General features: G+C 37.2%; 1 protein-coding gene across 3 annotated transcripts in view; it reads right to left on the bottom strand.

Moving 5' to 3' along the window:
• The window catches only part of ARID4A (AT-rich interaction domain 4A), a 70,927-nt gene that overhangs the window by 8,460 nt on the left and 41,915 nt on the right, over nucleotides 1–20,552 (bottom strand). For 2 of the 3 annotated variants that reach the window (XM_032251183.1, XM_032251184.1), the window contains exons 13-21: nucleotides 20,206–20,300; nucleotides 19,624–19,721; nucleotides 18,857–19,088; nucleotides 15,316–15,566; nucleotides 12,849–13,046; nucleotides 6,738–6,822; nucleotides 5,134–5,335; nucleotides 668–1,798; nucleotides 357–461 (exon numbers count right to left, since the gene is read on the bottom strand). In XM_032251183.1, the coding sequence (XP_032107074.1) occupies nucleotides 357–461; nucleotides 668–1,798; nucleotides 5,134–5,335; nucleotides 6,738–6,822; nucleotides 12,849–13,046; nucleotides 15,316–15,566; nucleotides 18,857–19,088; nucleotides 19,624–19,721; nucleotides 20,206–20,300 (2,397 nt within the window). The remainder of the gene's footprint in view (nucleotides 1–356; nucleotides 462–667; nucleotides 1,799–5,133; nucleotides 5,336–6,737; nucleotides 6,823–12,848; nucleotides 13,047–15,315; nucleotides 15,567–18,856; nucleotides 19,089–19,623; nucleotides 19,722–20,205; nucleotides 20,301–20,552) is intronic. The other variant, XM_032251186.1, reaches the window with a different exon arrangement.

Genomic DNA, 20,552 nt, shown 5'->3' with positions numbered 1-20,552 from the left:
TAAAAATCTTAAATATCAAAATGCAACAGACCTAGCAATTACATTTCTTGGTATCCTACAGAAATACTGCACAAATGCACAAAGTTTATAACAGAAAAAAAAAAAAAACAAAAAAAACGCTAAATGCTCACCAACAGAGAAATGGTTAAAAATGATAAACTACTGAATACCTTCCTAAAGTTGTTAAAAAGAATGAGCCATAAAATGAGTTCATCATAAAAATGGCAAAATATCTAGTATAATACTGTTAAATGAAAAAGCAAAGTTATAAAACAATATAGTATTGCTCCCTTTATGTTTAAAATAAGCCAACAAACTGCTAAAAATACTAAAAGTTAGCACTAAAAAACACCAACCTGTTCCATTCTTTTCATTTTTGGCTGCAGCACTTGTTCGCTTTGGGGTACGCTTTTGTTTTTTTGCCATTAATCCACTAGTTCCATCACTTGGCCTTTTCTGACCTGAAATAAAGGGAAAGAGAGAACATAAAAGAAAAAAAAAAAAAGAGCAAGTATATTTGTTCAACAGACTATACTGACATTTCTTTCTTTTTTATAAGAAAAGAAGAGAAAAAAGAGAAAGTACTTTACAGATCAACAGTACCTAAAACTCAACAGTTATTTTTGGTTTTAATATAAACAGTAACTTTTCCCTAGAAAGTTCTTACCCTTCTCTCTGCTCTCTCTCTCTTGTACAATTATACTACAGGTACCAGAGGCAACGCTGGTTTCAAAGCCATTTGCTGATTCCCTCTCACAGAGGCCTTCTTGAGATTCTTCAGCAATACTATCAACTTCAATCGTTACGTCACTCTCACTTTTTACGCTTCGAGACTCATCTTGACTAAGAGTAAGTGGTGAAGCTACTGAAAAGTTATGTTGGACTACAGGAGGTAGGGCAGGTGGAATAGAAACAAGAGAGTTAGACTCAGAGCTTTCAACTGCTACATCCTCAATGCTGGTCTTATCCTTTTCATCCAAATCATCCAAATCTACTTCATGGCAAACCAAGGTTTCAGGCCCGATCAGAGGCATTGCATCCTCGTCTTCTTTTAGTGGAGTATTTACAGTTTCTTCAGCTGCACTATCAAATCTTTCACTAGTCAATTGTTGGATGCATTGGTTTGACTCTGCTATCAATGATGGCATTCCCTCATTTTCTCTTTCAAAGTGCTGTTCAAAATTTAAGTTTTTTACTCCCTCAGATCCAATACAATCACTGGTCCTTTCTTGAGATACACTATTTGTCATTTCCATTCCATTCTCCATTCTTATTTTTTTCTCTGGTGATGATTGTCCTACTATTTTCCGTTTCAACTTCCTTTCCTTCACACATTGGTCAATTTCATCTTCTGTAGCAGAAGAAAAGTTTTTACTGTCTAATGAAGAAAATTCAAGACTATGAGCTTCTATATGAGGTTCACTTCCTGCTTCATTCTGGCCAAATGATGTAATCTTTATAATTTCTAAAGAAAGATCTTTTGTCTTGCTTCGTCTTCCCTTTCCTTTTGGAGATTTTTCAGCCTCTTTCTTAACTTCTTCTGCTTGTTCCATTTTGTTTCCAAAAATCTGTACTATTTGTTCATTCTCTCCAACTTCTAACTTCAGGGTTTCTAAACACTGCATTTGAGTCCTATCATTTTCTTTTAAAATATGTGCAGAAATCTTTGGATTTTCATCATCTAGTTTATCATCATTGAAATTTTCATTTTTTTCGAGTTCATCTTTAAAAGAAAGTTCTTCATTTATTAAATTCTTTTCTAAAGCATCTTCTGTGTCACTATAAGATGAACAAGAGTCTGTAAGAGGAAATATTATTATATTATACAGGTTTTTATATTACCAGTGTAATTTTATAACAAGAATCTTTAATCATATACCTCTGAATACCTCCCTGTAGAAATTTCTGATACAAAATAAATTATAACATTTGTGCGAAGAATTTGAGGGGGAGGGGAACTAAATTAAGCTCTAAGTAAAAACTTATTACATTGCATATTAGTAACTCAAATCTATATAAAAAGTATAATAGTTAGGTACAATAGTCCTTAAAAAAAAAATCAAGTATTAGTACCTAGACATGAAGTTAATTTGTTAAGTGGTTTGAGATAGCAGGTAAGAGGGACATTTGATGGGCATTTTGTATCCTACGAAAGGAATATGACATTCTACTTAAAATAATTGTGGAAAGAAGAGTTTTTTGTTTTTTTTTAAATTTTTTTGAGACAAGTCTGACTCTGTCATCCAGGCTGGAGTGCAGTGGTGTGATCTCAGCTCACTGCAAGCTCCACCTTCTGGGTTCAAGCGATTCTCCTGCCTCAGCCTCCTGAGGAGCTGGAATTACAGGCGCGGGTCACCATGCCCTGCTAATTTTTGTATTTTCAGTAGAGATGGGGTTTTGCCATGCCGGCCAGTCCGGTCTCAAACTCTTGACCTCAAGTGATCCGCCCACCTCAGCCTCCCAAAGTGCTGGGATTATAGGCATGAGGCACTGTGCCCAGCAAGAAAAGTTTTTAAAATGGGCAACTGGAATCCCCAAAACTTTAAATACTTTTTTTTTTTTTTGAGACGGAGTCTTGCACTGTCACCTGGGCTGGAGTGCAGTGGCACAATCTCGGCCCACTGCAACCTCTGCCTCCTGGGCTCAAGCCATTCTCCTGCCTCAGCCTCCCTCCTGAGTGGCTGGGATTACAGGCGTGTGCCACCATGCCCAGATAGTTTTTGTATTTTTAGTAAGAGACAGGGTTTCACCATGTTGGCCAGGATGGTCTCGATCTCTTGACCTCGTGATCTGCCCACCTCGGCCTCCCAAAGTGCTGAGATTACACGCATTAGCCACCACACCTGGCCAACTTTAAATATTCTTAACAGACAAGAAAGTAGAGCAACAGAAGTTATTACCTGTAAGTAAGGGAACTTGTAAAATAATAAAGTAGGGTTCTAAGACTGTATAGGATCTAAAAAATATAAAAATTTTATATTGGTGCACATCCGCACGGTGCACATATCCTCAAGAAGTTCAAAACTACAAACATGAATTTAAGTGAAAAGGTGTATACAGTTTTATTTTGTGGTTTTATTATAAAGAGAATGTAGAATTCATTTCCCTCATGTTTTAATAAATCCCTTTATGTGGTAGTTTAATAAGGCTGGTATGTAGTTTTGTAGACTGTACACTGCACACAGATATGCCTTCTAAGGGTTACCTTTCACTTTGTAGACATCTTACATTTGTGTATTATGACAACCTTCCAGCAGATGGCAGTAAAGAGGAAGGATATCCTTTTATAATATGCACACAAGCACCATATGGACTAGTAGCACACATGTAGTTCAGAATAGCTTTTTTCTTGAAAGGAGAGAAATTTTTATGTAAGACAACCATTTAAAATTTCTTTTTAGGGGACCAAGTGCAGTGGCTCGTGCCTGTAATTCCAGCACTTCAGGAGGCTGAGGTGGGTAGATTACTTGAAGTCAAGAGTTTGAGACCAGTTAGCCAACATGGTAAAATCCCGTTGCTACTAAAAACACAAAAATTAGCCAGGCATGGTGGCTTGCACCTGTGGTTCCAGCTACTTGGGAGGCTGAGGTGGGAGAATTGCTTAAATCCAGGAGCGGATGTTGCATTGAGCCGAGATTTCATCACTACATTCTAGCCTGGGCAACAGAGTGAGACGGGGTCTTGCTCCGCTACTCAGGCTGGAGTGCAGTGACATGATCACACTTGTTGCAGCCTTGACCTCCAGACTCAAGCAGTCCTTCCACGTCAGCCTCCTAAGTGGCTGGGACTACAGGTGTGCACCACCATGCCTGGCTAATTTTTCAATTTTTTGGTGAAAATGGGGTCTGTGTTGCCCTGGCTGGTCTTGAACTCCTGGGCTCAAGTGATCCTTCTGCCTCAGGCTCCCAAATTGCTGATATTACAGGCATGAGCCACTGTGCTCAGCCTAAAATTTCTTAATTATATTTAAAAGTATACAGAGGTAGAAAAGTGGAAGAAATGAGTACAAGCAGAATAAATATGTTCACCCATACGTATTATAAAACATGCCTGTACCACAGTAGTCTATGTTCTCTTAGAACAACATGGTCTCAGCTTTGCTGAAAGATCCCAGGTGAACAGCACTGAATTTATAGGAGACACTGATACAGGTTTGAAGGAAAGTATAGCACACACTAGGATGCATGGATTGTCAATTCACCTTCTATTGAAATAGATTATTTCTAAGATATTTACGAGAAAACGTATTCCTCAATGAAAACATCACTAAATTTTAAATAAAAATGATAGAGCAAAATATTTTCTTTAAATCAAATTTTAGAGTTTAAATCACATTAGATTAAAAACCTGGGCGATTTACAGGTTGAACATCCCTAGTCTAAAAACCTGAAATCTAAAATGCTCCGAAGTCCAAAACTTTTTGGGCACCAATAAGACGCCACAAGTAGCAAATTCCACATCTGACCTCATGGGACAGGTTGCATCCAAACACAGGTGCACAACAGTTTCTTCAGCGCCCCTAAGCTAGTGTACAGGTAACATTTTGATGAAAACACAGCATCTTAGGTGGAGACTGAAAGCCTGCTGTTGTTTGTTGTCACTGTTGTTTAGCAGCAGATAGAGGTATTTTGGTGATGCTATTGTGCTGCTTAGTTTCCCCACATACATTATTTTTCCATTGTATTAATTGTAAGCCATATGTTTTACTGTTATGTAATTATGTATAAATAAGTCAAAGAAAATTGCTTACCAGTATGTGGCATGTAAATTCAGAGTCAAGAATAACAGTGATGCTAAACAATCACAGACTGTGCACACGGGTGGCTGAGACAGTCATACTTTTGCTTTTTGATGTTTCAAAGTATACAAACTTTGTTTCATGAACTATTAAAAATATTGTATAAGGTGTATATGAAACACTAATTTTCATGTTTAGACTTGGGTCCTATCTCCAGGATATCTCATTATATATATGCAAATATTAAAAAAAAAATCAAAAATACAAAACACTTCTAGTCCGAAGCATTTTGGGCAAGGGATACTCAAGCTGTACCATGAATATTTCACACAATGGATGTTTTATTATTTATATTATTGATTTTTTTAAAGTCAGCGATCCTCAAAATCGAGCACCTTCCATTCCATTTGACAGAGGTGAGCTGTCTGGCATATTGCTGCGAGCACTTCTGGTACCTGATTTTCCTTCACTGTTTGCTGTCTTAGATAAGCCATATGGCATGTTTGATGAAAGGGTTGATTTTAAAGGAGGTCGTCCCCGTTTTGACTTCTGCCTCTCCTCATCCCTCTTTTCGTCCTTTTCACTATCTTCTTTATTCTGGGCAATAACAAAAAAATGTATGAGAAGGGCCAACGCTTTATGAAAAATGAACATTCTACTTCTCCAAAGAAAACTACATCTCAAAAAAGGTTTGATTATTTTATATGTCAATTCCTAGTCTGTGCTTACAGAAGAATCAAGAAGAGTTTTCTGGCTCTTCTGATAGGTCATCAGAACTTATTAAAATTATTGTCAATGAAGTTGGTAGACAATCCTCCACTGCTGGATTTGACTAGCTTAAAGAAACAGTTTTCTAACATATTTTGTATTTATATAATATGATACTATACAATTTGTAACACTGCAATTATTATATTGTGGTGGTCAGAGTCAGAGCATTAGAAGGCTATACAGCTATTCAGTAGTCCCCAGTGTTCCCTACCATCCCCTGCAGAAAGGAAAGATATCTACTATCCAGTAGACAAAACAATGGGCAAATCTCTACAGCAAAGCTTAACAATTGAAGGTACAACTGGCCAGTAGACATGTGTTTTAAAATTTTAGTACTGGCTTCTAGCATTTAAAAGTCAAATTTCACATTTTAAGAAATATAGTAGTCTTGAAAAATCCTGAAATCTGGCCACCCTGGGTCTGCATTGCCACAGCAGATGGTTAGGTTCATTCCATCTAAATGAGGAATGTGTCCTCTCCTTTGTCACAATTAGCCCTACTTTACACTTCTCCTATAAAGCCTCTACAGAAATTTAAGTTTGAAAGCCATCCCCTAGGGGTTGCTGGTTTTCACCTTGGCTGAAACAATGTGGTAATGTGTTACTTTTAAGCTCCTGGGTTATAAAGAGAAAATCACAATTATCTTTAAAGAATTAAGATAATTATTACAATAAGAAGATTTATTAAACAAACACAATATCATATATGCACATTACTAAGCAAAAGAAGCCAATCTGAAAAGGCTATATGGTGTATGATTCCAATTATATGATATTCTGGAAACGGCAAAAACTATGGAGACAGTAAAAAGATTGGTAGTTGTCAGGGGTTGGGGTAGGGGTAAGAATAAGCAAAACAGAGGATTTTTAGGGCAGTAAAGCTACTCTATATGATATATGATACTATAATGGTGGATCCAAGTCATTATATATTTGTCAAAACCCATACAATATACAACACCAACAGTGAACCCTAATGTAAACCATGGACTCTGGGTGACAATAATGTGTCAAAGTAGGCACATCAGTTGTAACAAATATTCCAATCTGGTGGGGGATGCTGACAATCTGGGAAGACTATGCATGCATGAGGCAGAGAGTATATGGGACGTCTATATACCCTGTTCTCAATCTTGCTATGAACCTAAAACTGTTCTTATAGTCTTAAAAAACACACAATTTGAGTAATTCCTATAAATATTATAAAGGACATAATTCAACAAACATACTTTAGCTTTTTTCTTCTGTTTTTTCTTTGGTCCACCTTTGTCCAAAGGCCAGATTATTCTGTCAGCCTTCACCCACTCATCATACCTAAAAAAAAAAAAAAAAAAAAAAAAAAAAGTACAAACTTCAGAAATCATAACCTATTTGAAATGTATTCACCAAACAAAAACAACAGTGAAACACACTAAATAGTTTGTTCCTAGTGTTGGCAGGAATATGAAGGGCACACAGGCTGGTCTGTTGGTAACATGTGCTAGTAACTGTGCTAGGTGTTCTGTATATCCAGTGACAGGGAAAGGCAAGAGAATTTCGTAAGAGTTAACAGGTTTAGTGGGAGGTCTTAGAAAGCAAACTCTAAGTTCACGACAATCTGAATTGCTTTGTTTTCCACAGCTTTTACAGATCTGAGCTTATAATCAGATTCTACACTAGAATTCATCCTACTGAATGAATAATAGCAAAGCTAAGTCAGACAAATTCAAATTTGCAAGGTGATCGGTTTCAGGTTATTCTATCAAGTCCATTTCAACTTTCTTTTCTTCCCCAAAACTCTCTCTAATCTTTAGTGTTTCCAATAAAATTTTCTTCTGAACTACATTGCCTTTAGGACTCTGAACTTTTTTAGAGATACTTGTTTTCACCTCTTTTATCTAAGTTTATTTTGTTTAGCTCAAGTTCAAGACTCATTTCCCCTAAACCTTTTCTTAAAATATTTATTTTTAATTTATTTATTTATTTATTTATTTATTTGTGATAGAGTTTCACTGTTGTCACTCAGGCTGGCATGCAGTGGTGCCATCTCGGCTCACTGCAACCTCTGCTTTCCGGGTTCAATTGATTTTCATGCCTCAGCCTCCCAAGTAGCTGGGATTATAGATGCCTGCCACCACACCCAGCAAATTTTTGTATTTTTAGTAGAGACAGGGTTTTGCCATGTTAGCCAGGCTGGTCTTGAACTCCTGACCTCAGGTAATCCACCCTCCTTGACCTCCCAAAGTGTTGGGATTACAAGCATTAACCACCGTACCCGGCCATTTTTTTGAGACAGGGTCTCACTCTGTTGCCCATGATGGAGTGCAGTGGCATGATCTCCTGGGCTCAGTTGATCCTCCCACCTCAGCCTCCTGAGTAGCTGAGACCATGGGTGTACGCCATTGCACCAAGCAAATTTTTGTACTTTTTATAGAGACAAAGGTTTCGCCATGTTGCTCAGGCTGGTCTCAAATTCCAGAGCTCAATGATCTGTGCACCTCAGCCTCCCAAAGTGCTAGGATTATAGGTATGAGCCATTGCACCTGGCCTTCTCAAAAGATTAATATCACTTCGAATGTCTATAGTTCAAGTTACTAATAAGGGGTTTCTAAAACTAAATAATAGTTCTTACATTATATAAATATACAAGTATTTACAAAATTGAGTCAAAATCTAAAAATATGTACATTTAAGTAAAGAAACAACAGGCATTCCTTGCTTTAGACCAGGAGCGTCTAATCTTTTGGCTTCTCTGGGTCACATTGGAAGAAGAATTATCTTGGGTCACTCAAATACACTAATGATAGCTGATGAGGTTAAAAAAAAGCATGCAAAAAAAAAGAAAATCTCATGTTTTAAGCAACTGTATGAATTTGTGTTGGGCCACATTCAAAGCCATCCTGGGCTGCATACAGCCTGTTTGGACAAACTGGCTTTAGACTGTAGCGTGTTAATAGAAACTCAAGCATCTGAGCCGGGCACAGTGGCTCATCCTGTGATCCCGGCACTTTGGGAGGCCGAGGCGGGCAAATCACAAGGTCAAGAGATCAAGACCATCCTGGCCAACATGGTAAAACCCCATTTCTACTAAAAAATACAAAAGTTAGCTGGGCATGTTGGCACGTGCCTGCAGTCCCAGCTACTTGGGAGGATGAGGCAGGTGAATCGCTTCAACCCGGGAGGCAGAGATTGCAGTGAGCCCAGATTGCACCACTGCACTCCAGCCTGGCGACATTCTGTCTCAAAAAAAAAAAAAAAAAAGAACCTCATGTATCTGGAAACCACGTTCTTCCTTTGTAAACCAGTTACTGTGGAGATGTACAAAGTAAGGACATGGTTCCTGTATGCATGTATTTCAGTTGACATGGTACCATGACTACCTATACAGATGCTTCTTTACTTATGATGCCATTACGTCCTGATAAAGTCATTAAAAACTGAAAATACCCTAAGTCGAAAATGCATTTAATATATCTAGCCTACCGAACATCACAGCTTAACTTCGCCTACCTTAAACATGCTCAGAACACTTATATTAGCCTAGAGTTGAAGAAAATCATCTAATACAAAGCCTATTCTATAATAGTCTTAAATATCTCATGTAATTTATTCAATACACTGTAGGGTACAGTATTGGTTGATTACTCTCATGATTTCTTGGCTGTTTGCTGTGCTTGCCGCCACTGCATAGTCTGATGAGAGAGTATCATACCGTGTATTGCTAGCCCAGGGAAAAAAATCAAAATTCAAAATTCTAAGTATGGCTTCTACTGAACGCATATAGCTTTTGAATCATCTTAATTTTTTAAAAAATTGTTGAACCACTGTAAGTTAGGAACTGCCTATACTATGATTTGAAAACCATCTCTTACTCATTAACCCAGTATCTAGTTTCTTAAATGGGACTGGCTATGAGCACAGTACTAAGCTTTTAAATATCTGTACTTTATTAACTTATACGGAAATGTTTATTCATTTGAACATTTCTGAGGACCTACTAGTATACAATGTATCAGGAAGTATGTAGAGAATAAATATGGCCCATGTTCTCATGTAACCCATAGTCTATTATAAAAGACAGACATAGAGTAACATCAAGTAGAGTCTGGTAAGTGCAATAAGAGAGTTATGTATCTTATCCAGGACTAACAAAGGAATAACACTATCCAATTCCACAATTTCATAGGAAGTATCAGAGGACCAGGAAGCATAGGCCTGATTTATAGTGTACTTTGTCCAGGCCACGCTGGACAAAGCAGTATGTCATGTAGGTACTTCTAGCACTAATATTGTTAACTAAGGATAGTCCTAGGATTTCTCAATAGAGACCAAGACTCTTTTCACACTTCTCACACTTGCAGATACTCCCATTTCAGAAATCTGACTAAATTCTCTAGGAACCATGGTGGCTCCATCTCAATGAGCAGGCCAGAGTTATACCAGTTTTTAGGAGTAGAGAAGGACAATGAAAAACCATGAACCAGAAGAGTACCAGTTAGGTAACTAATTAGGGAGATGACCAGCCCATAACCTGAGCATATAATAAAATGACTGCTGAGAAGAGTCCAAGTAAAATGTTAAAAAGATGAGAAAGAGGCCGGGCGCGGTGGCTCAAGCCTGTAATCCCAGCACTTTGGGAGGCCGAGGCGGGTGGATCACGAGGTCAAGAGATCGAGACCATCCTGGTCAACATGGTGAAACCCCATCTCTACTAAAAATACAAAAAAAATTAGCTGGGCATGGTGGTGCGTGCCTGTAATCCCAGCTACTCAGGAGGCTGAGGCAGGAGAATTGCCTGAACCCTGGAGGTGGAGGTCGCGGTGAGCCAAGATCGCGCCATTGCACTGCACTCCAGCCTGGGTAACATGAGTGAAACTCCGTCTCAAAAAAAAAAAAAAAAAAAAGATGAGAAAGAAAGATAATAGGAGAAAATTCTAGGAAACAGAACAGAGACACAGACTGACGTGAAACAGGAGTAGATAGTTGTGAACTAAATAAGAATCTGAGGAAAAAAGAAGGCTATCATGTGATGCAATTGGAAATAATGACTGTAAGTTGTTAAGTATAGTCCTTTTTCCCTGAATTCAATAATACATTGTAAAGAAAACAGTTGGCTGTGCGCACTGGCTCACACCTGTAATCCTAGCACTTTGGGAGGCAGAGGTGGGTGGTTCACCTGAGGTCAGGAGTTTGCGACCAGACTGGCCAACATGGTGAAACTCTGTCTCTGTTAAAAATACAAAAATTAGCTGGGCATGATGGCACATGCCCGTAATTCCAGCTACTTCGGAGGCTGAGGCGGCAGAATCACTTGAACCTGGGAGGTGGAAGTTGCCATGAGCAGAGATCACGCCACTGTGCTCCAGCCTGGGCACTAAGAGTGAAACTTTGTCTCAAAAAAGAAAAGAAGAAAACAGTTAACATTCATGGAGCATTTAATAAGCGCCAGGCATGGTTCTAACCATTTACATGTTAATACAAATATTATCACTCTAGTAGTCCCTGCTTAGCCATAGCATAGTTTCAATTACCCATGGTCCAAAAATATTAAGATATTTTGAGAGAGAAAGAGCACATTCATATAACTATTAAAATATATTGTTCTAATTGCTCTATTTTATTATTGTGGTTGTTAATCTCTTACTGTGCTTAATTCATAAATTAAACTTTATTGGACATATGTATGTATAGGATAGAAATCATAGGACATATAGGATTCAGTACTGTCTGAAGTTTCAGGCATCCACTGGGGGTCTTGGAACATACCTCCTGCAGGTGAGAGGGAACTACTACATTATACAATATCTCTACAAAATAGGTACTGTATTTTTCCTAGTTTAGAGATGAGGAACTTGAGTCATAACAGAGCACACATCTAGTGTGTGGAGAAACCCAGGAGCAGTCTGGCTCCAGGTAAATACAGGCCAACCAGAGATATTAAACATGCCAGATTTCATAAACAAGAAAAAGAAAGGTAGCCCCTGACATTTATGAATTTGCTTAGCCAGGCCCGGTGGCTCACGCCTGTAATCCCAGCCCTTTGGGAGGCCGAGGTGGGTGGATCACGAGGTCAGGAGTTTGAGACCAGCCTGACCAATATGGTGAAACCCGGTCTTAAAAAAAAAAAAAAAAAAAAGGAATTTGCCTGGCAGTATCAGCTGAGACTTGTTGTTGCTTAGAGCTGGTCTGGCACTCATAGCTAGGACAGCAACACTGTCCTGCTGTTGGACATGAACAATTTCAAAGAGCATCTACATCATACAAGTCCATTCTAAGACCATGATGGATCAAAACAAAAAACAAGACCACTTCCTAATTGTATCTGAACACAGAAAAAAACAGGAACATTTTCTAAGCCACAAAAATAACCAAACATCTTTTTTTTCTTGACTTATATGAGTGATTGCTGTTTCTTTACCAATTATAACATCACCTTGGTCTAACCGTCTCTCCTTCTAGATAAGATTTATTAAGAAAACCAATTAGAATTACCCCAGCTTCCTGACAGGATCCAATATAGAGCAAAATCTCTCTCTCTCTGTTTTTTCAAGAGGCAGAATTTCACTTTATTGTCCAGGCTGGAGTATAGTGGCATGATCATAGCTCACTGCAGCCTCCAACTTGTGGGCTCAAGTGATCCTCCCACCTCAGCCTTCTGGGTAGCTAGGACTACAAGTATGTGCCACCATGCCTGGCTAATTTTTATTTTTTGTAGTGACGGGGTTCTAACTATGTTGCCAGGGCTGGTCTCGAACTCCTGGCCTCAGGCAATCGTTCAGTCTCCACTTCCCAAATGTTGGGATTACAGGCATGAGCCGCCATGCCCTGCCTGTCTTCCTTAAACCCTCCCCCAAATCATCTAATGGAAGATCAAATCTAAGTTCTAACATTTGTTTTTTATTAATTAATCGACTAAGAATTACTACAATGCTTGACTTCTGATTAATAAAACAAATACTTGGAAGCTGCAGGCCTGGCTCCCTGCTCATATTCACAAATATGTTTCCACAGAATTATGAATTATTGTTTTCCCAAAGAGGGTGCATTGAGCTTTCATTGATTCATTTAACACCGTATTACTGAGATGCCCTACAGTTTCCCTTGCTGTGTGTTCTCCCTCACTACAAATGAATAGAAAATGTAACTTGTTCTAACTACAGGTGCGATACTGGTAGTTTCTGGCTAGAAGCACTGACATTGCTAGTATAACAGCAGGAATGTCAAAGTCTTGGAAAATTCATAATCAAGGTGTGTTTTGTAAATATATACCATTATTTGCTTTCACTGTTCACAACATTAAGTTGATCTTCTATTTAACCATTGACAAAATTTCAACAGTAAGAAAATACTTTCTTGCTTACCTGACATTCCATCCATAGTAATGTACCAAATATAAAACTTCTCCATCATCAATTTCAGTGCTTTTAATACTGGCTTCATAAATTTTCTGAGTCTTCCCTCGTCCATATTTTACTTTCACTTTGGTTCCTGTTAGGCAGGGTTCCATGTCTTCCTCATCTTCCTCTCCTTCAGAGTCACATTTGCTTTCAGTTTCTTCCCTGCAGTAAGTTACAATATTGATAACGCTACTAATAACTTAATGGAGAATAAAATATGCTAAAAGAATCCAACAGGTAGATTATTCACAACCTAAGTGTTACCTTAATAACATGTCAGTGGAGGAGGAGAAGAAGGAGGAGAAGGAGAAGATTTCTGTGGCCTATTTAATAAAGAATTTATTATGTAAAAGTGCTCTGGACCCAAAGTAAATCCATACTTTTTAAATGCCAATCAAGTCACAGCTAATGATAATCTGTAATCGAATAAATCACTTTTGACAAAACAAAATAGGAAAAATATGCTCTGAAAAAATTCTTTAGAGTTCATATTTAAGTGCCACCTTATGTGTAAAAAAAGATTTAAGAATATTTTGTAAGTTCCTGCAACTGAATTATCTTAAATCTGCTTTACTACCATATTTAGAACAGTTTTTGGCAAGACTAGTTTTTTTGGTGGGCAAAATAATGAACAAGGGCTATCTTAGTAACCAAGTCTTTTAAACTAATTTATATTTTAAAGGTTTCCCCGCCCTAACAAAGAAAAGAAATTTGAGTATTAGGACACTTGTTGACACTGCAGGATAGCACCAGGAGAACAAAGCTTTACATTTGTTTTGAATTCTATTTATTTACTGTCTCCCATCAGCTTTTCTTTGTATTGATAATCAGGTATAAGGAACATTAACACAGGGAGGTCCAAAAATACTTTTAATATTTTTTATAATAAAACATTGTGTATCAATGCTGCAAAGACTCATAAGAGAACTGCATCAAAGATAATTCTAGAGTCACAAGCATTACAAGCTCAAGAAGTAGTATTGTGATCTATAATAAATATAGGACATTATTTTGGTGACCCTGGGGGTCCTGACATGAAGTTTTCAGAGCCCATTTGCAGTGGTAATGTTTTCTCTCGGAAGACACCTTCCAATAATAGAGACTGATGAAGTAAATTCAAAACACTATGAGATAAACTACTTAAATATTGTTCTTCATATTCAAGTCTGTTAAATTTTCTCTAAAATAAATGTCTATTTACATAACAGTTATAGTCTTTTTAAACCACATTTAGTTTTATATGTGTTATATACATATTACAATTTTTGTATTCTGATGCTTTTCACAAAACTTCAAACTATAATTAGGCCCCACTTTTTAAGTGGTTCACCTTTGCTTAAATTTTTTTGTTCAAATATTCAAAATTATAAACTCATATCATTATACTCAACTCCAATTATTTCCTCCTACTTTTCCTAATCCTAATTATATTTCATTACAGAACCTTCTTTACTCACTAACCTAGTTCACGTATAACTATGATAGCTCCTATACCTATTTGTATTGAATCAAATTACCTCTCCCATTCACCAATCATCCTATTTTTCCAAATATTTATTCCCTCAATGGCAGGTCAGTTTTTCCAAATTTGGCTTAACAACTCAAATTTCTAGAAAATTTAACATCACATAATAATCAAAAAATAACTATGGAAGAGAGCTGATATTACAAGTGAGTGTGTTATGCTGCTGCTCAGTTAAAATTCATTTTTAGTAGTGTCCTAAAATTAGTAAATCCATTTGACAACACTTACAGAAAACAACTAATACCTTGGTCAGAGACTACCTTGATCTCACTGGACTGCTTAATCTCTGACTATTTTAAGTCAGTTCAGTCCATACTTGTCTAATACATAGAAAAATATAGTTTTCACTCAACAGCAAACAGGATGGACATTAAAAAATCTGAAATTTACTGGTGTGATGTGGGGCAAGAATGCATTTTCCAAACTAGGATCGGGGTGCATGCCACTTACTCTAATACAGTAACTTGAAAAAGAAAAATGTCTTAAAGCTAACACACAGAAACATCTGCTAGTACTGTGCACCCATGTGTTTGTTAGCTTTCCCACATTGTACCTTTTTTAAAATGGAATTTTTGCTGTCGCTGTTTCCTCTTGTCCACTTCCTCCATTTTTCTCCAGCTCCCTTCCCTGCTGTCAACTGCAGGACCTTTCTTTTGACTGGGTGGCGCAGCCTTCTTTGAGGCCACTGTTTAGGGCACAAGTGCTATTAAAATGGTGCGACCAGTATATTCTCCAATTCCGAAAGGCGATACACATCATCTTCACAATGTGTCTCACCTTCACTAGACAAGAGGAATGGAAGTCCCAATAAGAAAACATTCCCTCAAACCTGAATCTCTAAGCAGGAACAAAGCGCTGTTGTACCCCAGACAGGTGCTTCTGGAGAACAAACATAAGATAATGTACCTCTCTTGGCTTTTCTCTTCCTCTTCATCTGAGTCTTTGTCAGAATCCTCCTGTTTTTTAATTTTCTTCTCTTTTTGCTTTGGTGTATTTTTTCTCCCCAGTAGTAGCTCATTTTCTTTTTTCTCTGCAGTTTCATAGTCATCATCTACATCCTTATTTTCTGTATCATTATCTTTTAATTTGTCTTCTGTTTTCTCTTCTTCAATTTCCTTTTTAATAGAATTTACATCTCGAGTAATTCTCCTTCGTCCCTGGTAGAGGGGGTAAAAGCTTTAACATAGCTATCACTAATAAAGGCGAAAAAAGCAGGAAAAAATCTTTTCCTTTGACCTTCACAGCAATGACTCTGGCTTGAAACATGGCACTGAAAACCAGTCAACTCACTTGTACATTTCTCTTCCTTTTGAAAGTAAAAGAATAACCAATATAAATTACTCATTATGTCCAGGTCTACTTTGGCTAAGAATCTGTTTGAATGCAAAAAGAAAACAAAAATAACAAAAAGGAAGTAAAAATTTCCTCCTCTGTTTATATCATTTTATCTCACTTTTATTATTTCTCAACTATAATAAAAATTTAAATATTATCTAATGTTAATGATACAATATAACAATAATAAAACCAATTCCCTGAATTTTGCTTTTTAAAAAGCTCTGTGGTCTCTAATTCTACTGTTTAGTAAGACAAAATTTACATTATCATTCTATTTGTGGATTACATTTTAAAAGGACTGAATTGCATCAATGGCAGAAAAGTGAACAGGCTTCTTTGAAAGACTATCTGGAGAGTTTCCTGGGCCAACAGCAACATGTTTTACCCCCACTGGCTTCTGTCTAGCCCACTGAATGCTGAAATGACCATACTGGTGAGCAATTTCACTATCTCCTAGATTCTTCTTCAAGGCAACTTCTACACACTGGCAGAATTCTCCTCTTCTTGGAATAAAGCAGATTAAAAAAAAAAAAAGCCAGCAATTTAGGGAGCATTAGGATACAATTAATTGCTAGCTATCTGCTATTCACACTTCAAAGGCAGGAAAAGAAATTTCTTTGTCACCAAGCACTACTATGCAAGTTCTATGACAGCACTTCCATCTCCTTAGATCCACACTGCTGTTACATAGCAGGTGCTTTTATTATTATTATTTTTTTTTGTGACACAGTCTCGCTCTGTCACCAGGCTGGAGTGCAGTGGTGTGATCTCCGCTCACTGCAACCTCCGCCTCCAAGGTTCAAGCAATTCTCCTGCCTCAGCCTCCCAAATAGCTGGGACTACAGGCGCGAGCCACCACACCCAGCTAATTTTTGTGTTTTTAGTAGGGATGGGATTTCACCAAGTTGGGCAGGATGGTCTCAATCTCTTGACCTCATGACCTGCCTGCCTCGGCTGCTGAAAGTGCTGGGGTTAGACACTGCATCCAGCCTAGCAGGTGCTTTTAAAATATCTGTAGGTAAATGAATGAAAACAACTGCTGTGAAATTTGGGTCTGTATGCCTTTGTCCCAGAAATACCATTTTTACTTATTTATTCATATTTTTTGAGACAGAGTATTCCTCTATCACCCAGGCTGGAGTGCAGTGGTATGATCTTGGCTCTCTGCCTCCTGGGTTCAAGTGATTCTCCTGCCTCAGCCTCCTGAGTAGCTGGGCCTACAGGTAAGAAATGCCATTTTTAGAAGGCTTGCTTATTTGTTTTTCTTTTTTTTTGAGAGGCAGTCTCCCACTGTCACCTGGGCTGGAGTGCAGTGGCATGATCTTGGCTCACTGCAACCTCCGCCTCCTGGGTTCAAGCAATTCTCATGCCTCAGCCTCCTGAGCAGCTGGGATTACAGGCGCCTGCCACCATGCCCAGCTAATTTTTTGTATTTTTAGTAGAGACGGGGGTTTCACCATGTTGGCCAGGCTGGTCTCGAACTCCTGACCTTGTGATTCGCCTACTTCAGCCTCCCAAAGTGCTGGGGTTACAGGCGTAAGCTACCGCGCCCGACCTAGAAGCCTGATTTATATATGTAGTTTATATATATGCTGAAGATATTTTTACAAGCAAATGTATTATGGCACTTTTTTAAATAGTAAAAAATTGGAGAAAAATCTTGGAGAAGGTAAATTTACGGTTCATCTATACTAGACAGCACACTGCAGATATTTTATGTAGGACGAGGAAGGTTTTTAGGTAATAACAAGAAAGTATGTCCACAATATATACAATAAAATACTATTCACCTTTAAAAAGGAAGAAAATTCTGATACATGCTACAACATAATGTCTTGTAGACATCATGCTGAATGAATAAGCCAGTACAAAAGGACAAACACTGTATGATTTCACTTATGTAAAGGTATCTAGAAGATCAAATTCATAGATACAGAAAGTAAAATTGTGGTTGCTAGGGGTTGGGGAAGGAATGAGGAGTTACTGTTTGATGGACACAGAATTCCAGTTTTGCAAGGTAAAAATATTCTGGAAGTGGACGGTGGTGACAGTTATGCACTGGTGTTAATGTACTTAATGCCAATGAAATGTACACTTAAAAAGCGTTCAGGTGGCAAATTTTTTGTTATATGTACTTACCACAATTAAAAAAAGAAACGAAAAAACCAATTTGGAAATTTCATGTCATTCACTAGAAGATTCCATTTACTACATGAAAGAATGAATGGTTTTAAAAATTGGTTTCTGAACTATAACAGAAAGCAATTTCACATTCTCTTTCATTAAATATGATTTCACCAAAAATAAGACATATTAATTAAACTTCTTTGATAGTGTGGTACATTCCTTTCTCTTTCTAAAATTTGGTAAGTCTTACTATGTAAACATCACTGGACACTGATCCAAATGGTAGGTGACAATTCCTAAATAGACCTGACATATCAAAGGAGAGAAGGAGCAGAGTTGGAAGATAGAACCAGAGTACATGCACACATCACCAGAACTACATAATATGCTATAAACTTACAGAGAAAGACAAGATACCATCTGATTTGGGGCACAGGCACTTTAAAGAGGAGATTTATTTATTCAGCATTTATTTAATAAGCCTTTACTATGTGCCAGGCAGTATTCTAAATGCCTGGGATCTGTCAATAAATGAAATAAATACTAATCCCTGACCTCGTGGAGTGTGATTCTAGTGTAGAGTGAGGCAAAATAGACAATCACAATAAACAGAATAAATAAGTAAATTACAGGTAGGAGCAACATTAGAGGGACTGAGAGTTCCAAAGAGAGGAGACAGGTTACAATTTCAGGTAAGGTGACCAATGAGGTAATACTTTAGCAGAAGACTTGAAAAAAGGAATTCATCCCAGATGAGAATTACTTGATCAAACATAAACAGAAAACAGAAGGAAGGGTTTTCAGGTAGAGGAAATAACTGTACAATATCTTTAGAAAAAAGTACCTAGTTAAGCAGCATCAAATACTGGAAAATAAACTAGGTTCACTGTAGTGAACCTACTTTTGTGTATATACTAAAATGGCTATAATAAAAAATTTTAAATAATACTTAAACCAGATAAAATTAGTATTAGGAACTCACCCTCGGAGACTTTAATTCTATCTCTTCTCTTTCGCTTTCACTGTCTGAATCAATATTTTCCTCAGGTTCACTCTTCACTTCTGTTAAAGGCATTTCTTGATCTAATTTGAGAGCCTCTTCCATTGATTCTTCTAAGTCTTTTTTTTCCTCTTTTACTTTTGGTTCATGGTGATGAATAGTTCTGAATTGAATATTTGCCGAACGGCAGTACTCCTCAAAACCATAGAGATACCTAAACAAAAAATATTTCATTTAATAAATCTTATAGTCTTTGCATTTAACTTGAATATGTTACTAAATACATTTTTAAAAGGTAAAGCCCAAGTAATTTAAAAATAATTTTGTGTTGCTATTTTCTGTGTTACTATTTTCTTGGTGTTTTAGGCAGAATTATAAACAGAGAAAGCGATCATAAAATAAAATGCCATCCTGCGAAGTCTGAGCTTGTGATAACTGAACATAACTACCATAAGTTTTGATATGAAGGCTGTTCACCTCAAAAGATATAGCTCTATAACATGTATCATAATCACAGACACTACCTGCATCCTGATTTTGGAAAGGTAATCAGGAGAACATAAGAAATGGAGCAAAGCAGATTTGATGCACTGAAGTAACTTTCAATCACAAGTATCTGTTAACCTAAATCTTTTTATACACTTTCTCTAACTTTAATGTTCCTGGATTGATGTATTCTCATTAAAAAAGTAAATGAAAAATATTTTTTATAAATACGTATTCTGTCATGAATAAACTATACTACTTACTTTCTATAAGCAGTTTTTACATTGTAGGAAGCAGCTGAATTCAAAATAGGAATGCCAAGGTCCATATAAATTTGCTTCCATACAGCACCACTATCAATCTGGAAAATTAAGTTTTTATGTTAACATTTGGAAAGGGAAATCATCTTTTTTTTTTCCTTTTTTTTGAGACAGGGTCTCGCTCTGTTGCCCAGGCTGGAGTGCAGTGGCGTAATCAGGACTCACTGCAGCCTCCACCTCCTGGGCTCAAGTGATCCTCCCACCTCAGCTTCCCAAGTAGTCGGGACTACAGGCATGTGGCACCACTCCTGGCTAGTTTTTGTATTTTTTGTAGAGATGGGGTTTAGCCATGTTGCCCAGGCTGGTCACAAACTCCTGAGCTCAAGCAATCCACCCACCTCAGCCTCCCAAAATGCTGGTATTACAGGCATGAGCCACCATGCACAGCCAGGAAATAATCTTTATCCTAATATTCTATGTTCATTAAGAAAATGTATTTATTATCTAATGTGCACATAATGTCATATAGGATAATTTAACTTTTTATTACATCATATGTATTTCAAAGAGCAACTTTATACTTACATTGTCACATCCACCCTGATGATAAACCAGTCTGAAGAGTTTGAAAAGATTGAGATCTTTATAGCCCAAAACAGGTGGTTTGTTGATTGGAGTACCTTTTCAATATAAGTAGGTAGAAACAAAACGTTTATTCAAATGAAAAACACTAATTTTTCATTTTGTTTTTCATTCTCAAAATGAAAAACAAAGCTGTCAAATTCTAATTTCCCAAATTTCATTAATTAGAGGCACATATTTAACCTTAAACAATGTAAGACAACATAAGATATTCTCTCTATTCTTTATACAGCTTTGTGGGGATCTTCAGATTTTAGGTGTTATACTTCTAAAATTAATAAAGCCACCTC

This window comes from Sapajus apella, unplaced genomic scaffold (assembly GCF_009761245.1).
Source record: "Sapajus apella isolate SASKATOON/1434 unplaced genomic scaffold, GSC_monkey_1.0 scaffold74, whole genome shotgun sequence".
In the NCBI taxonomy this organism is placed as follows: Eukaryota; Metazoa; Chordata; class Mammalia; order Primates; family Cebidae; genus Sapajus; species Sapajus apella.
The sequence above is the reverse complement of the archived record's forward strand: the minus strand, read 5'-3'. Positions and strand labels throughout refer to the sequence as shown.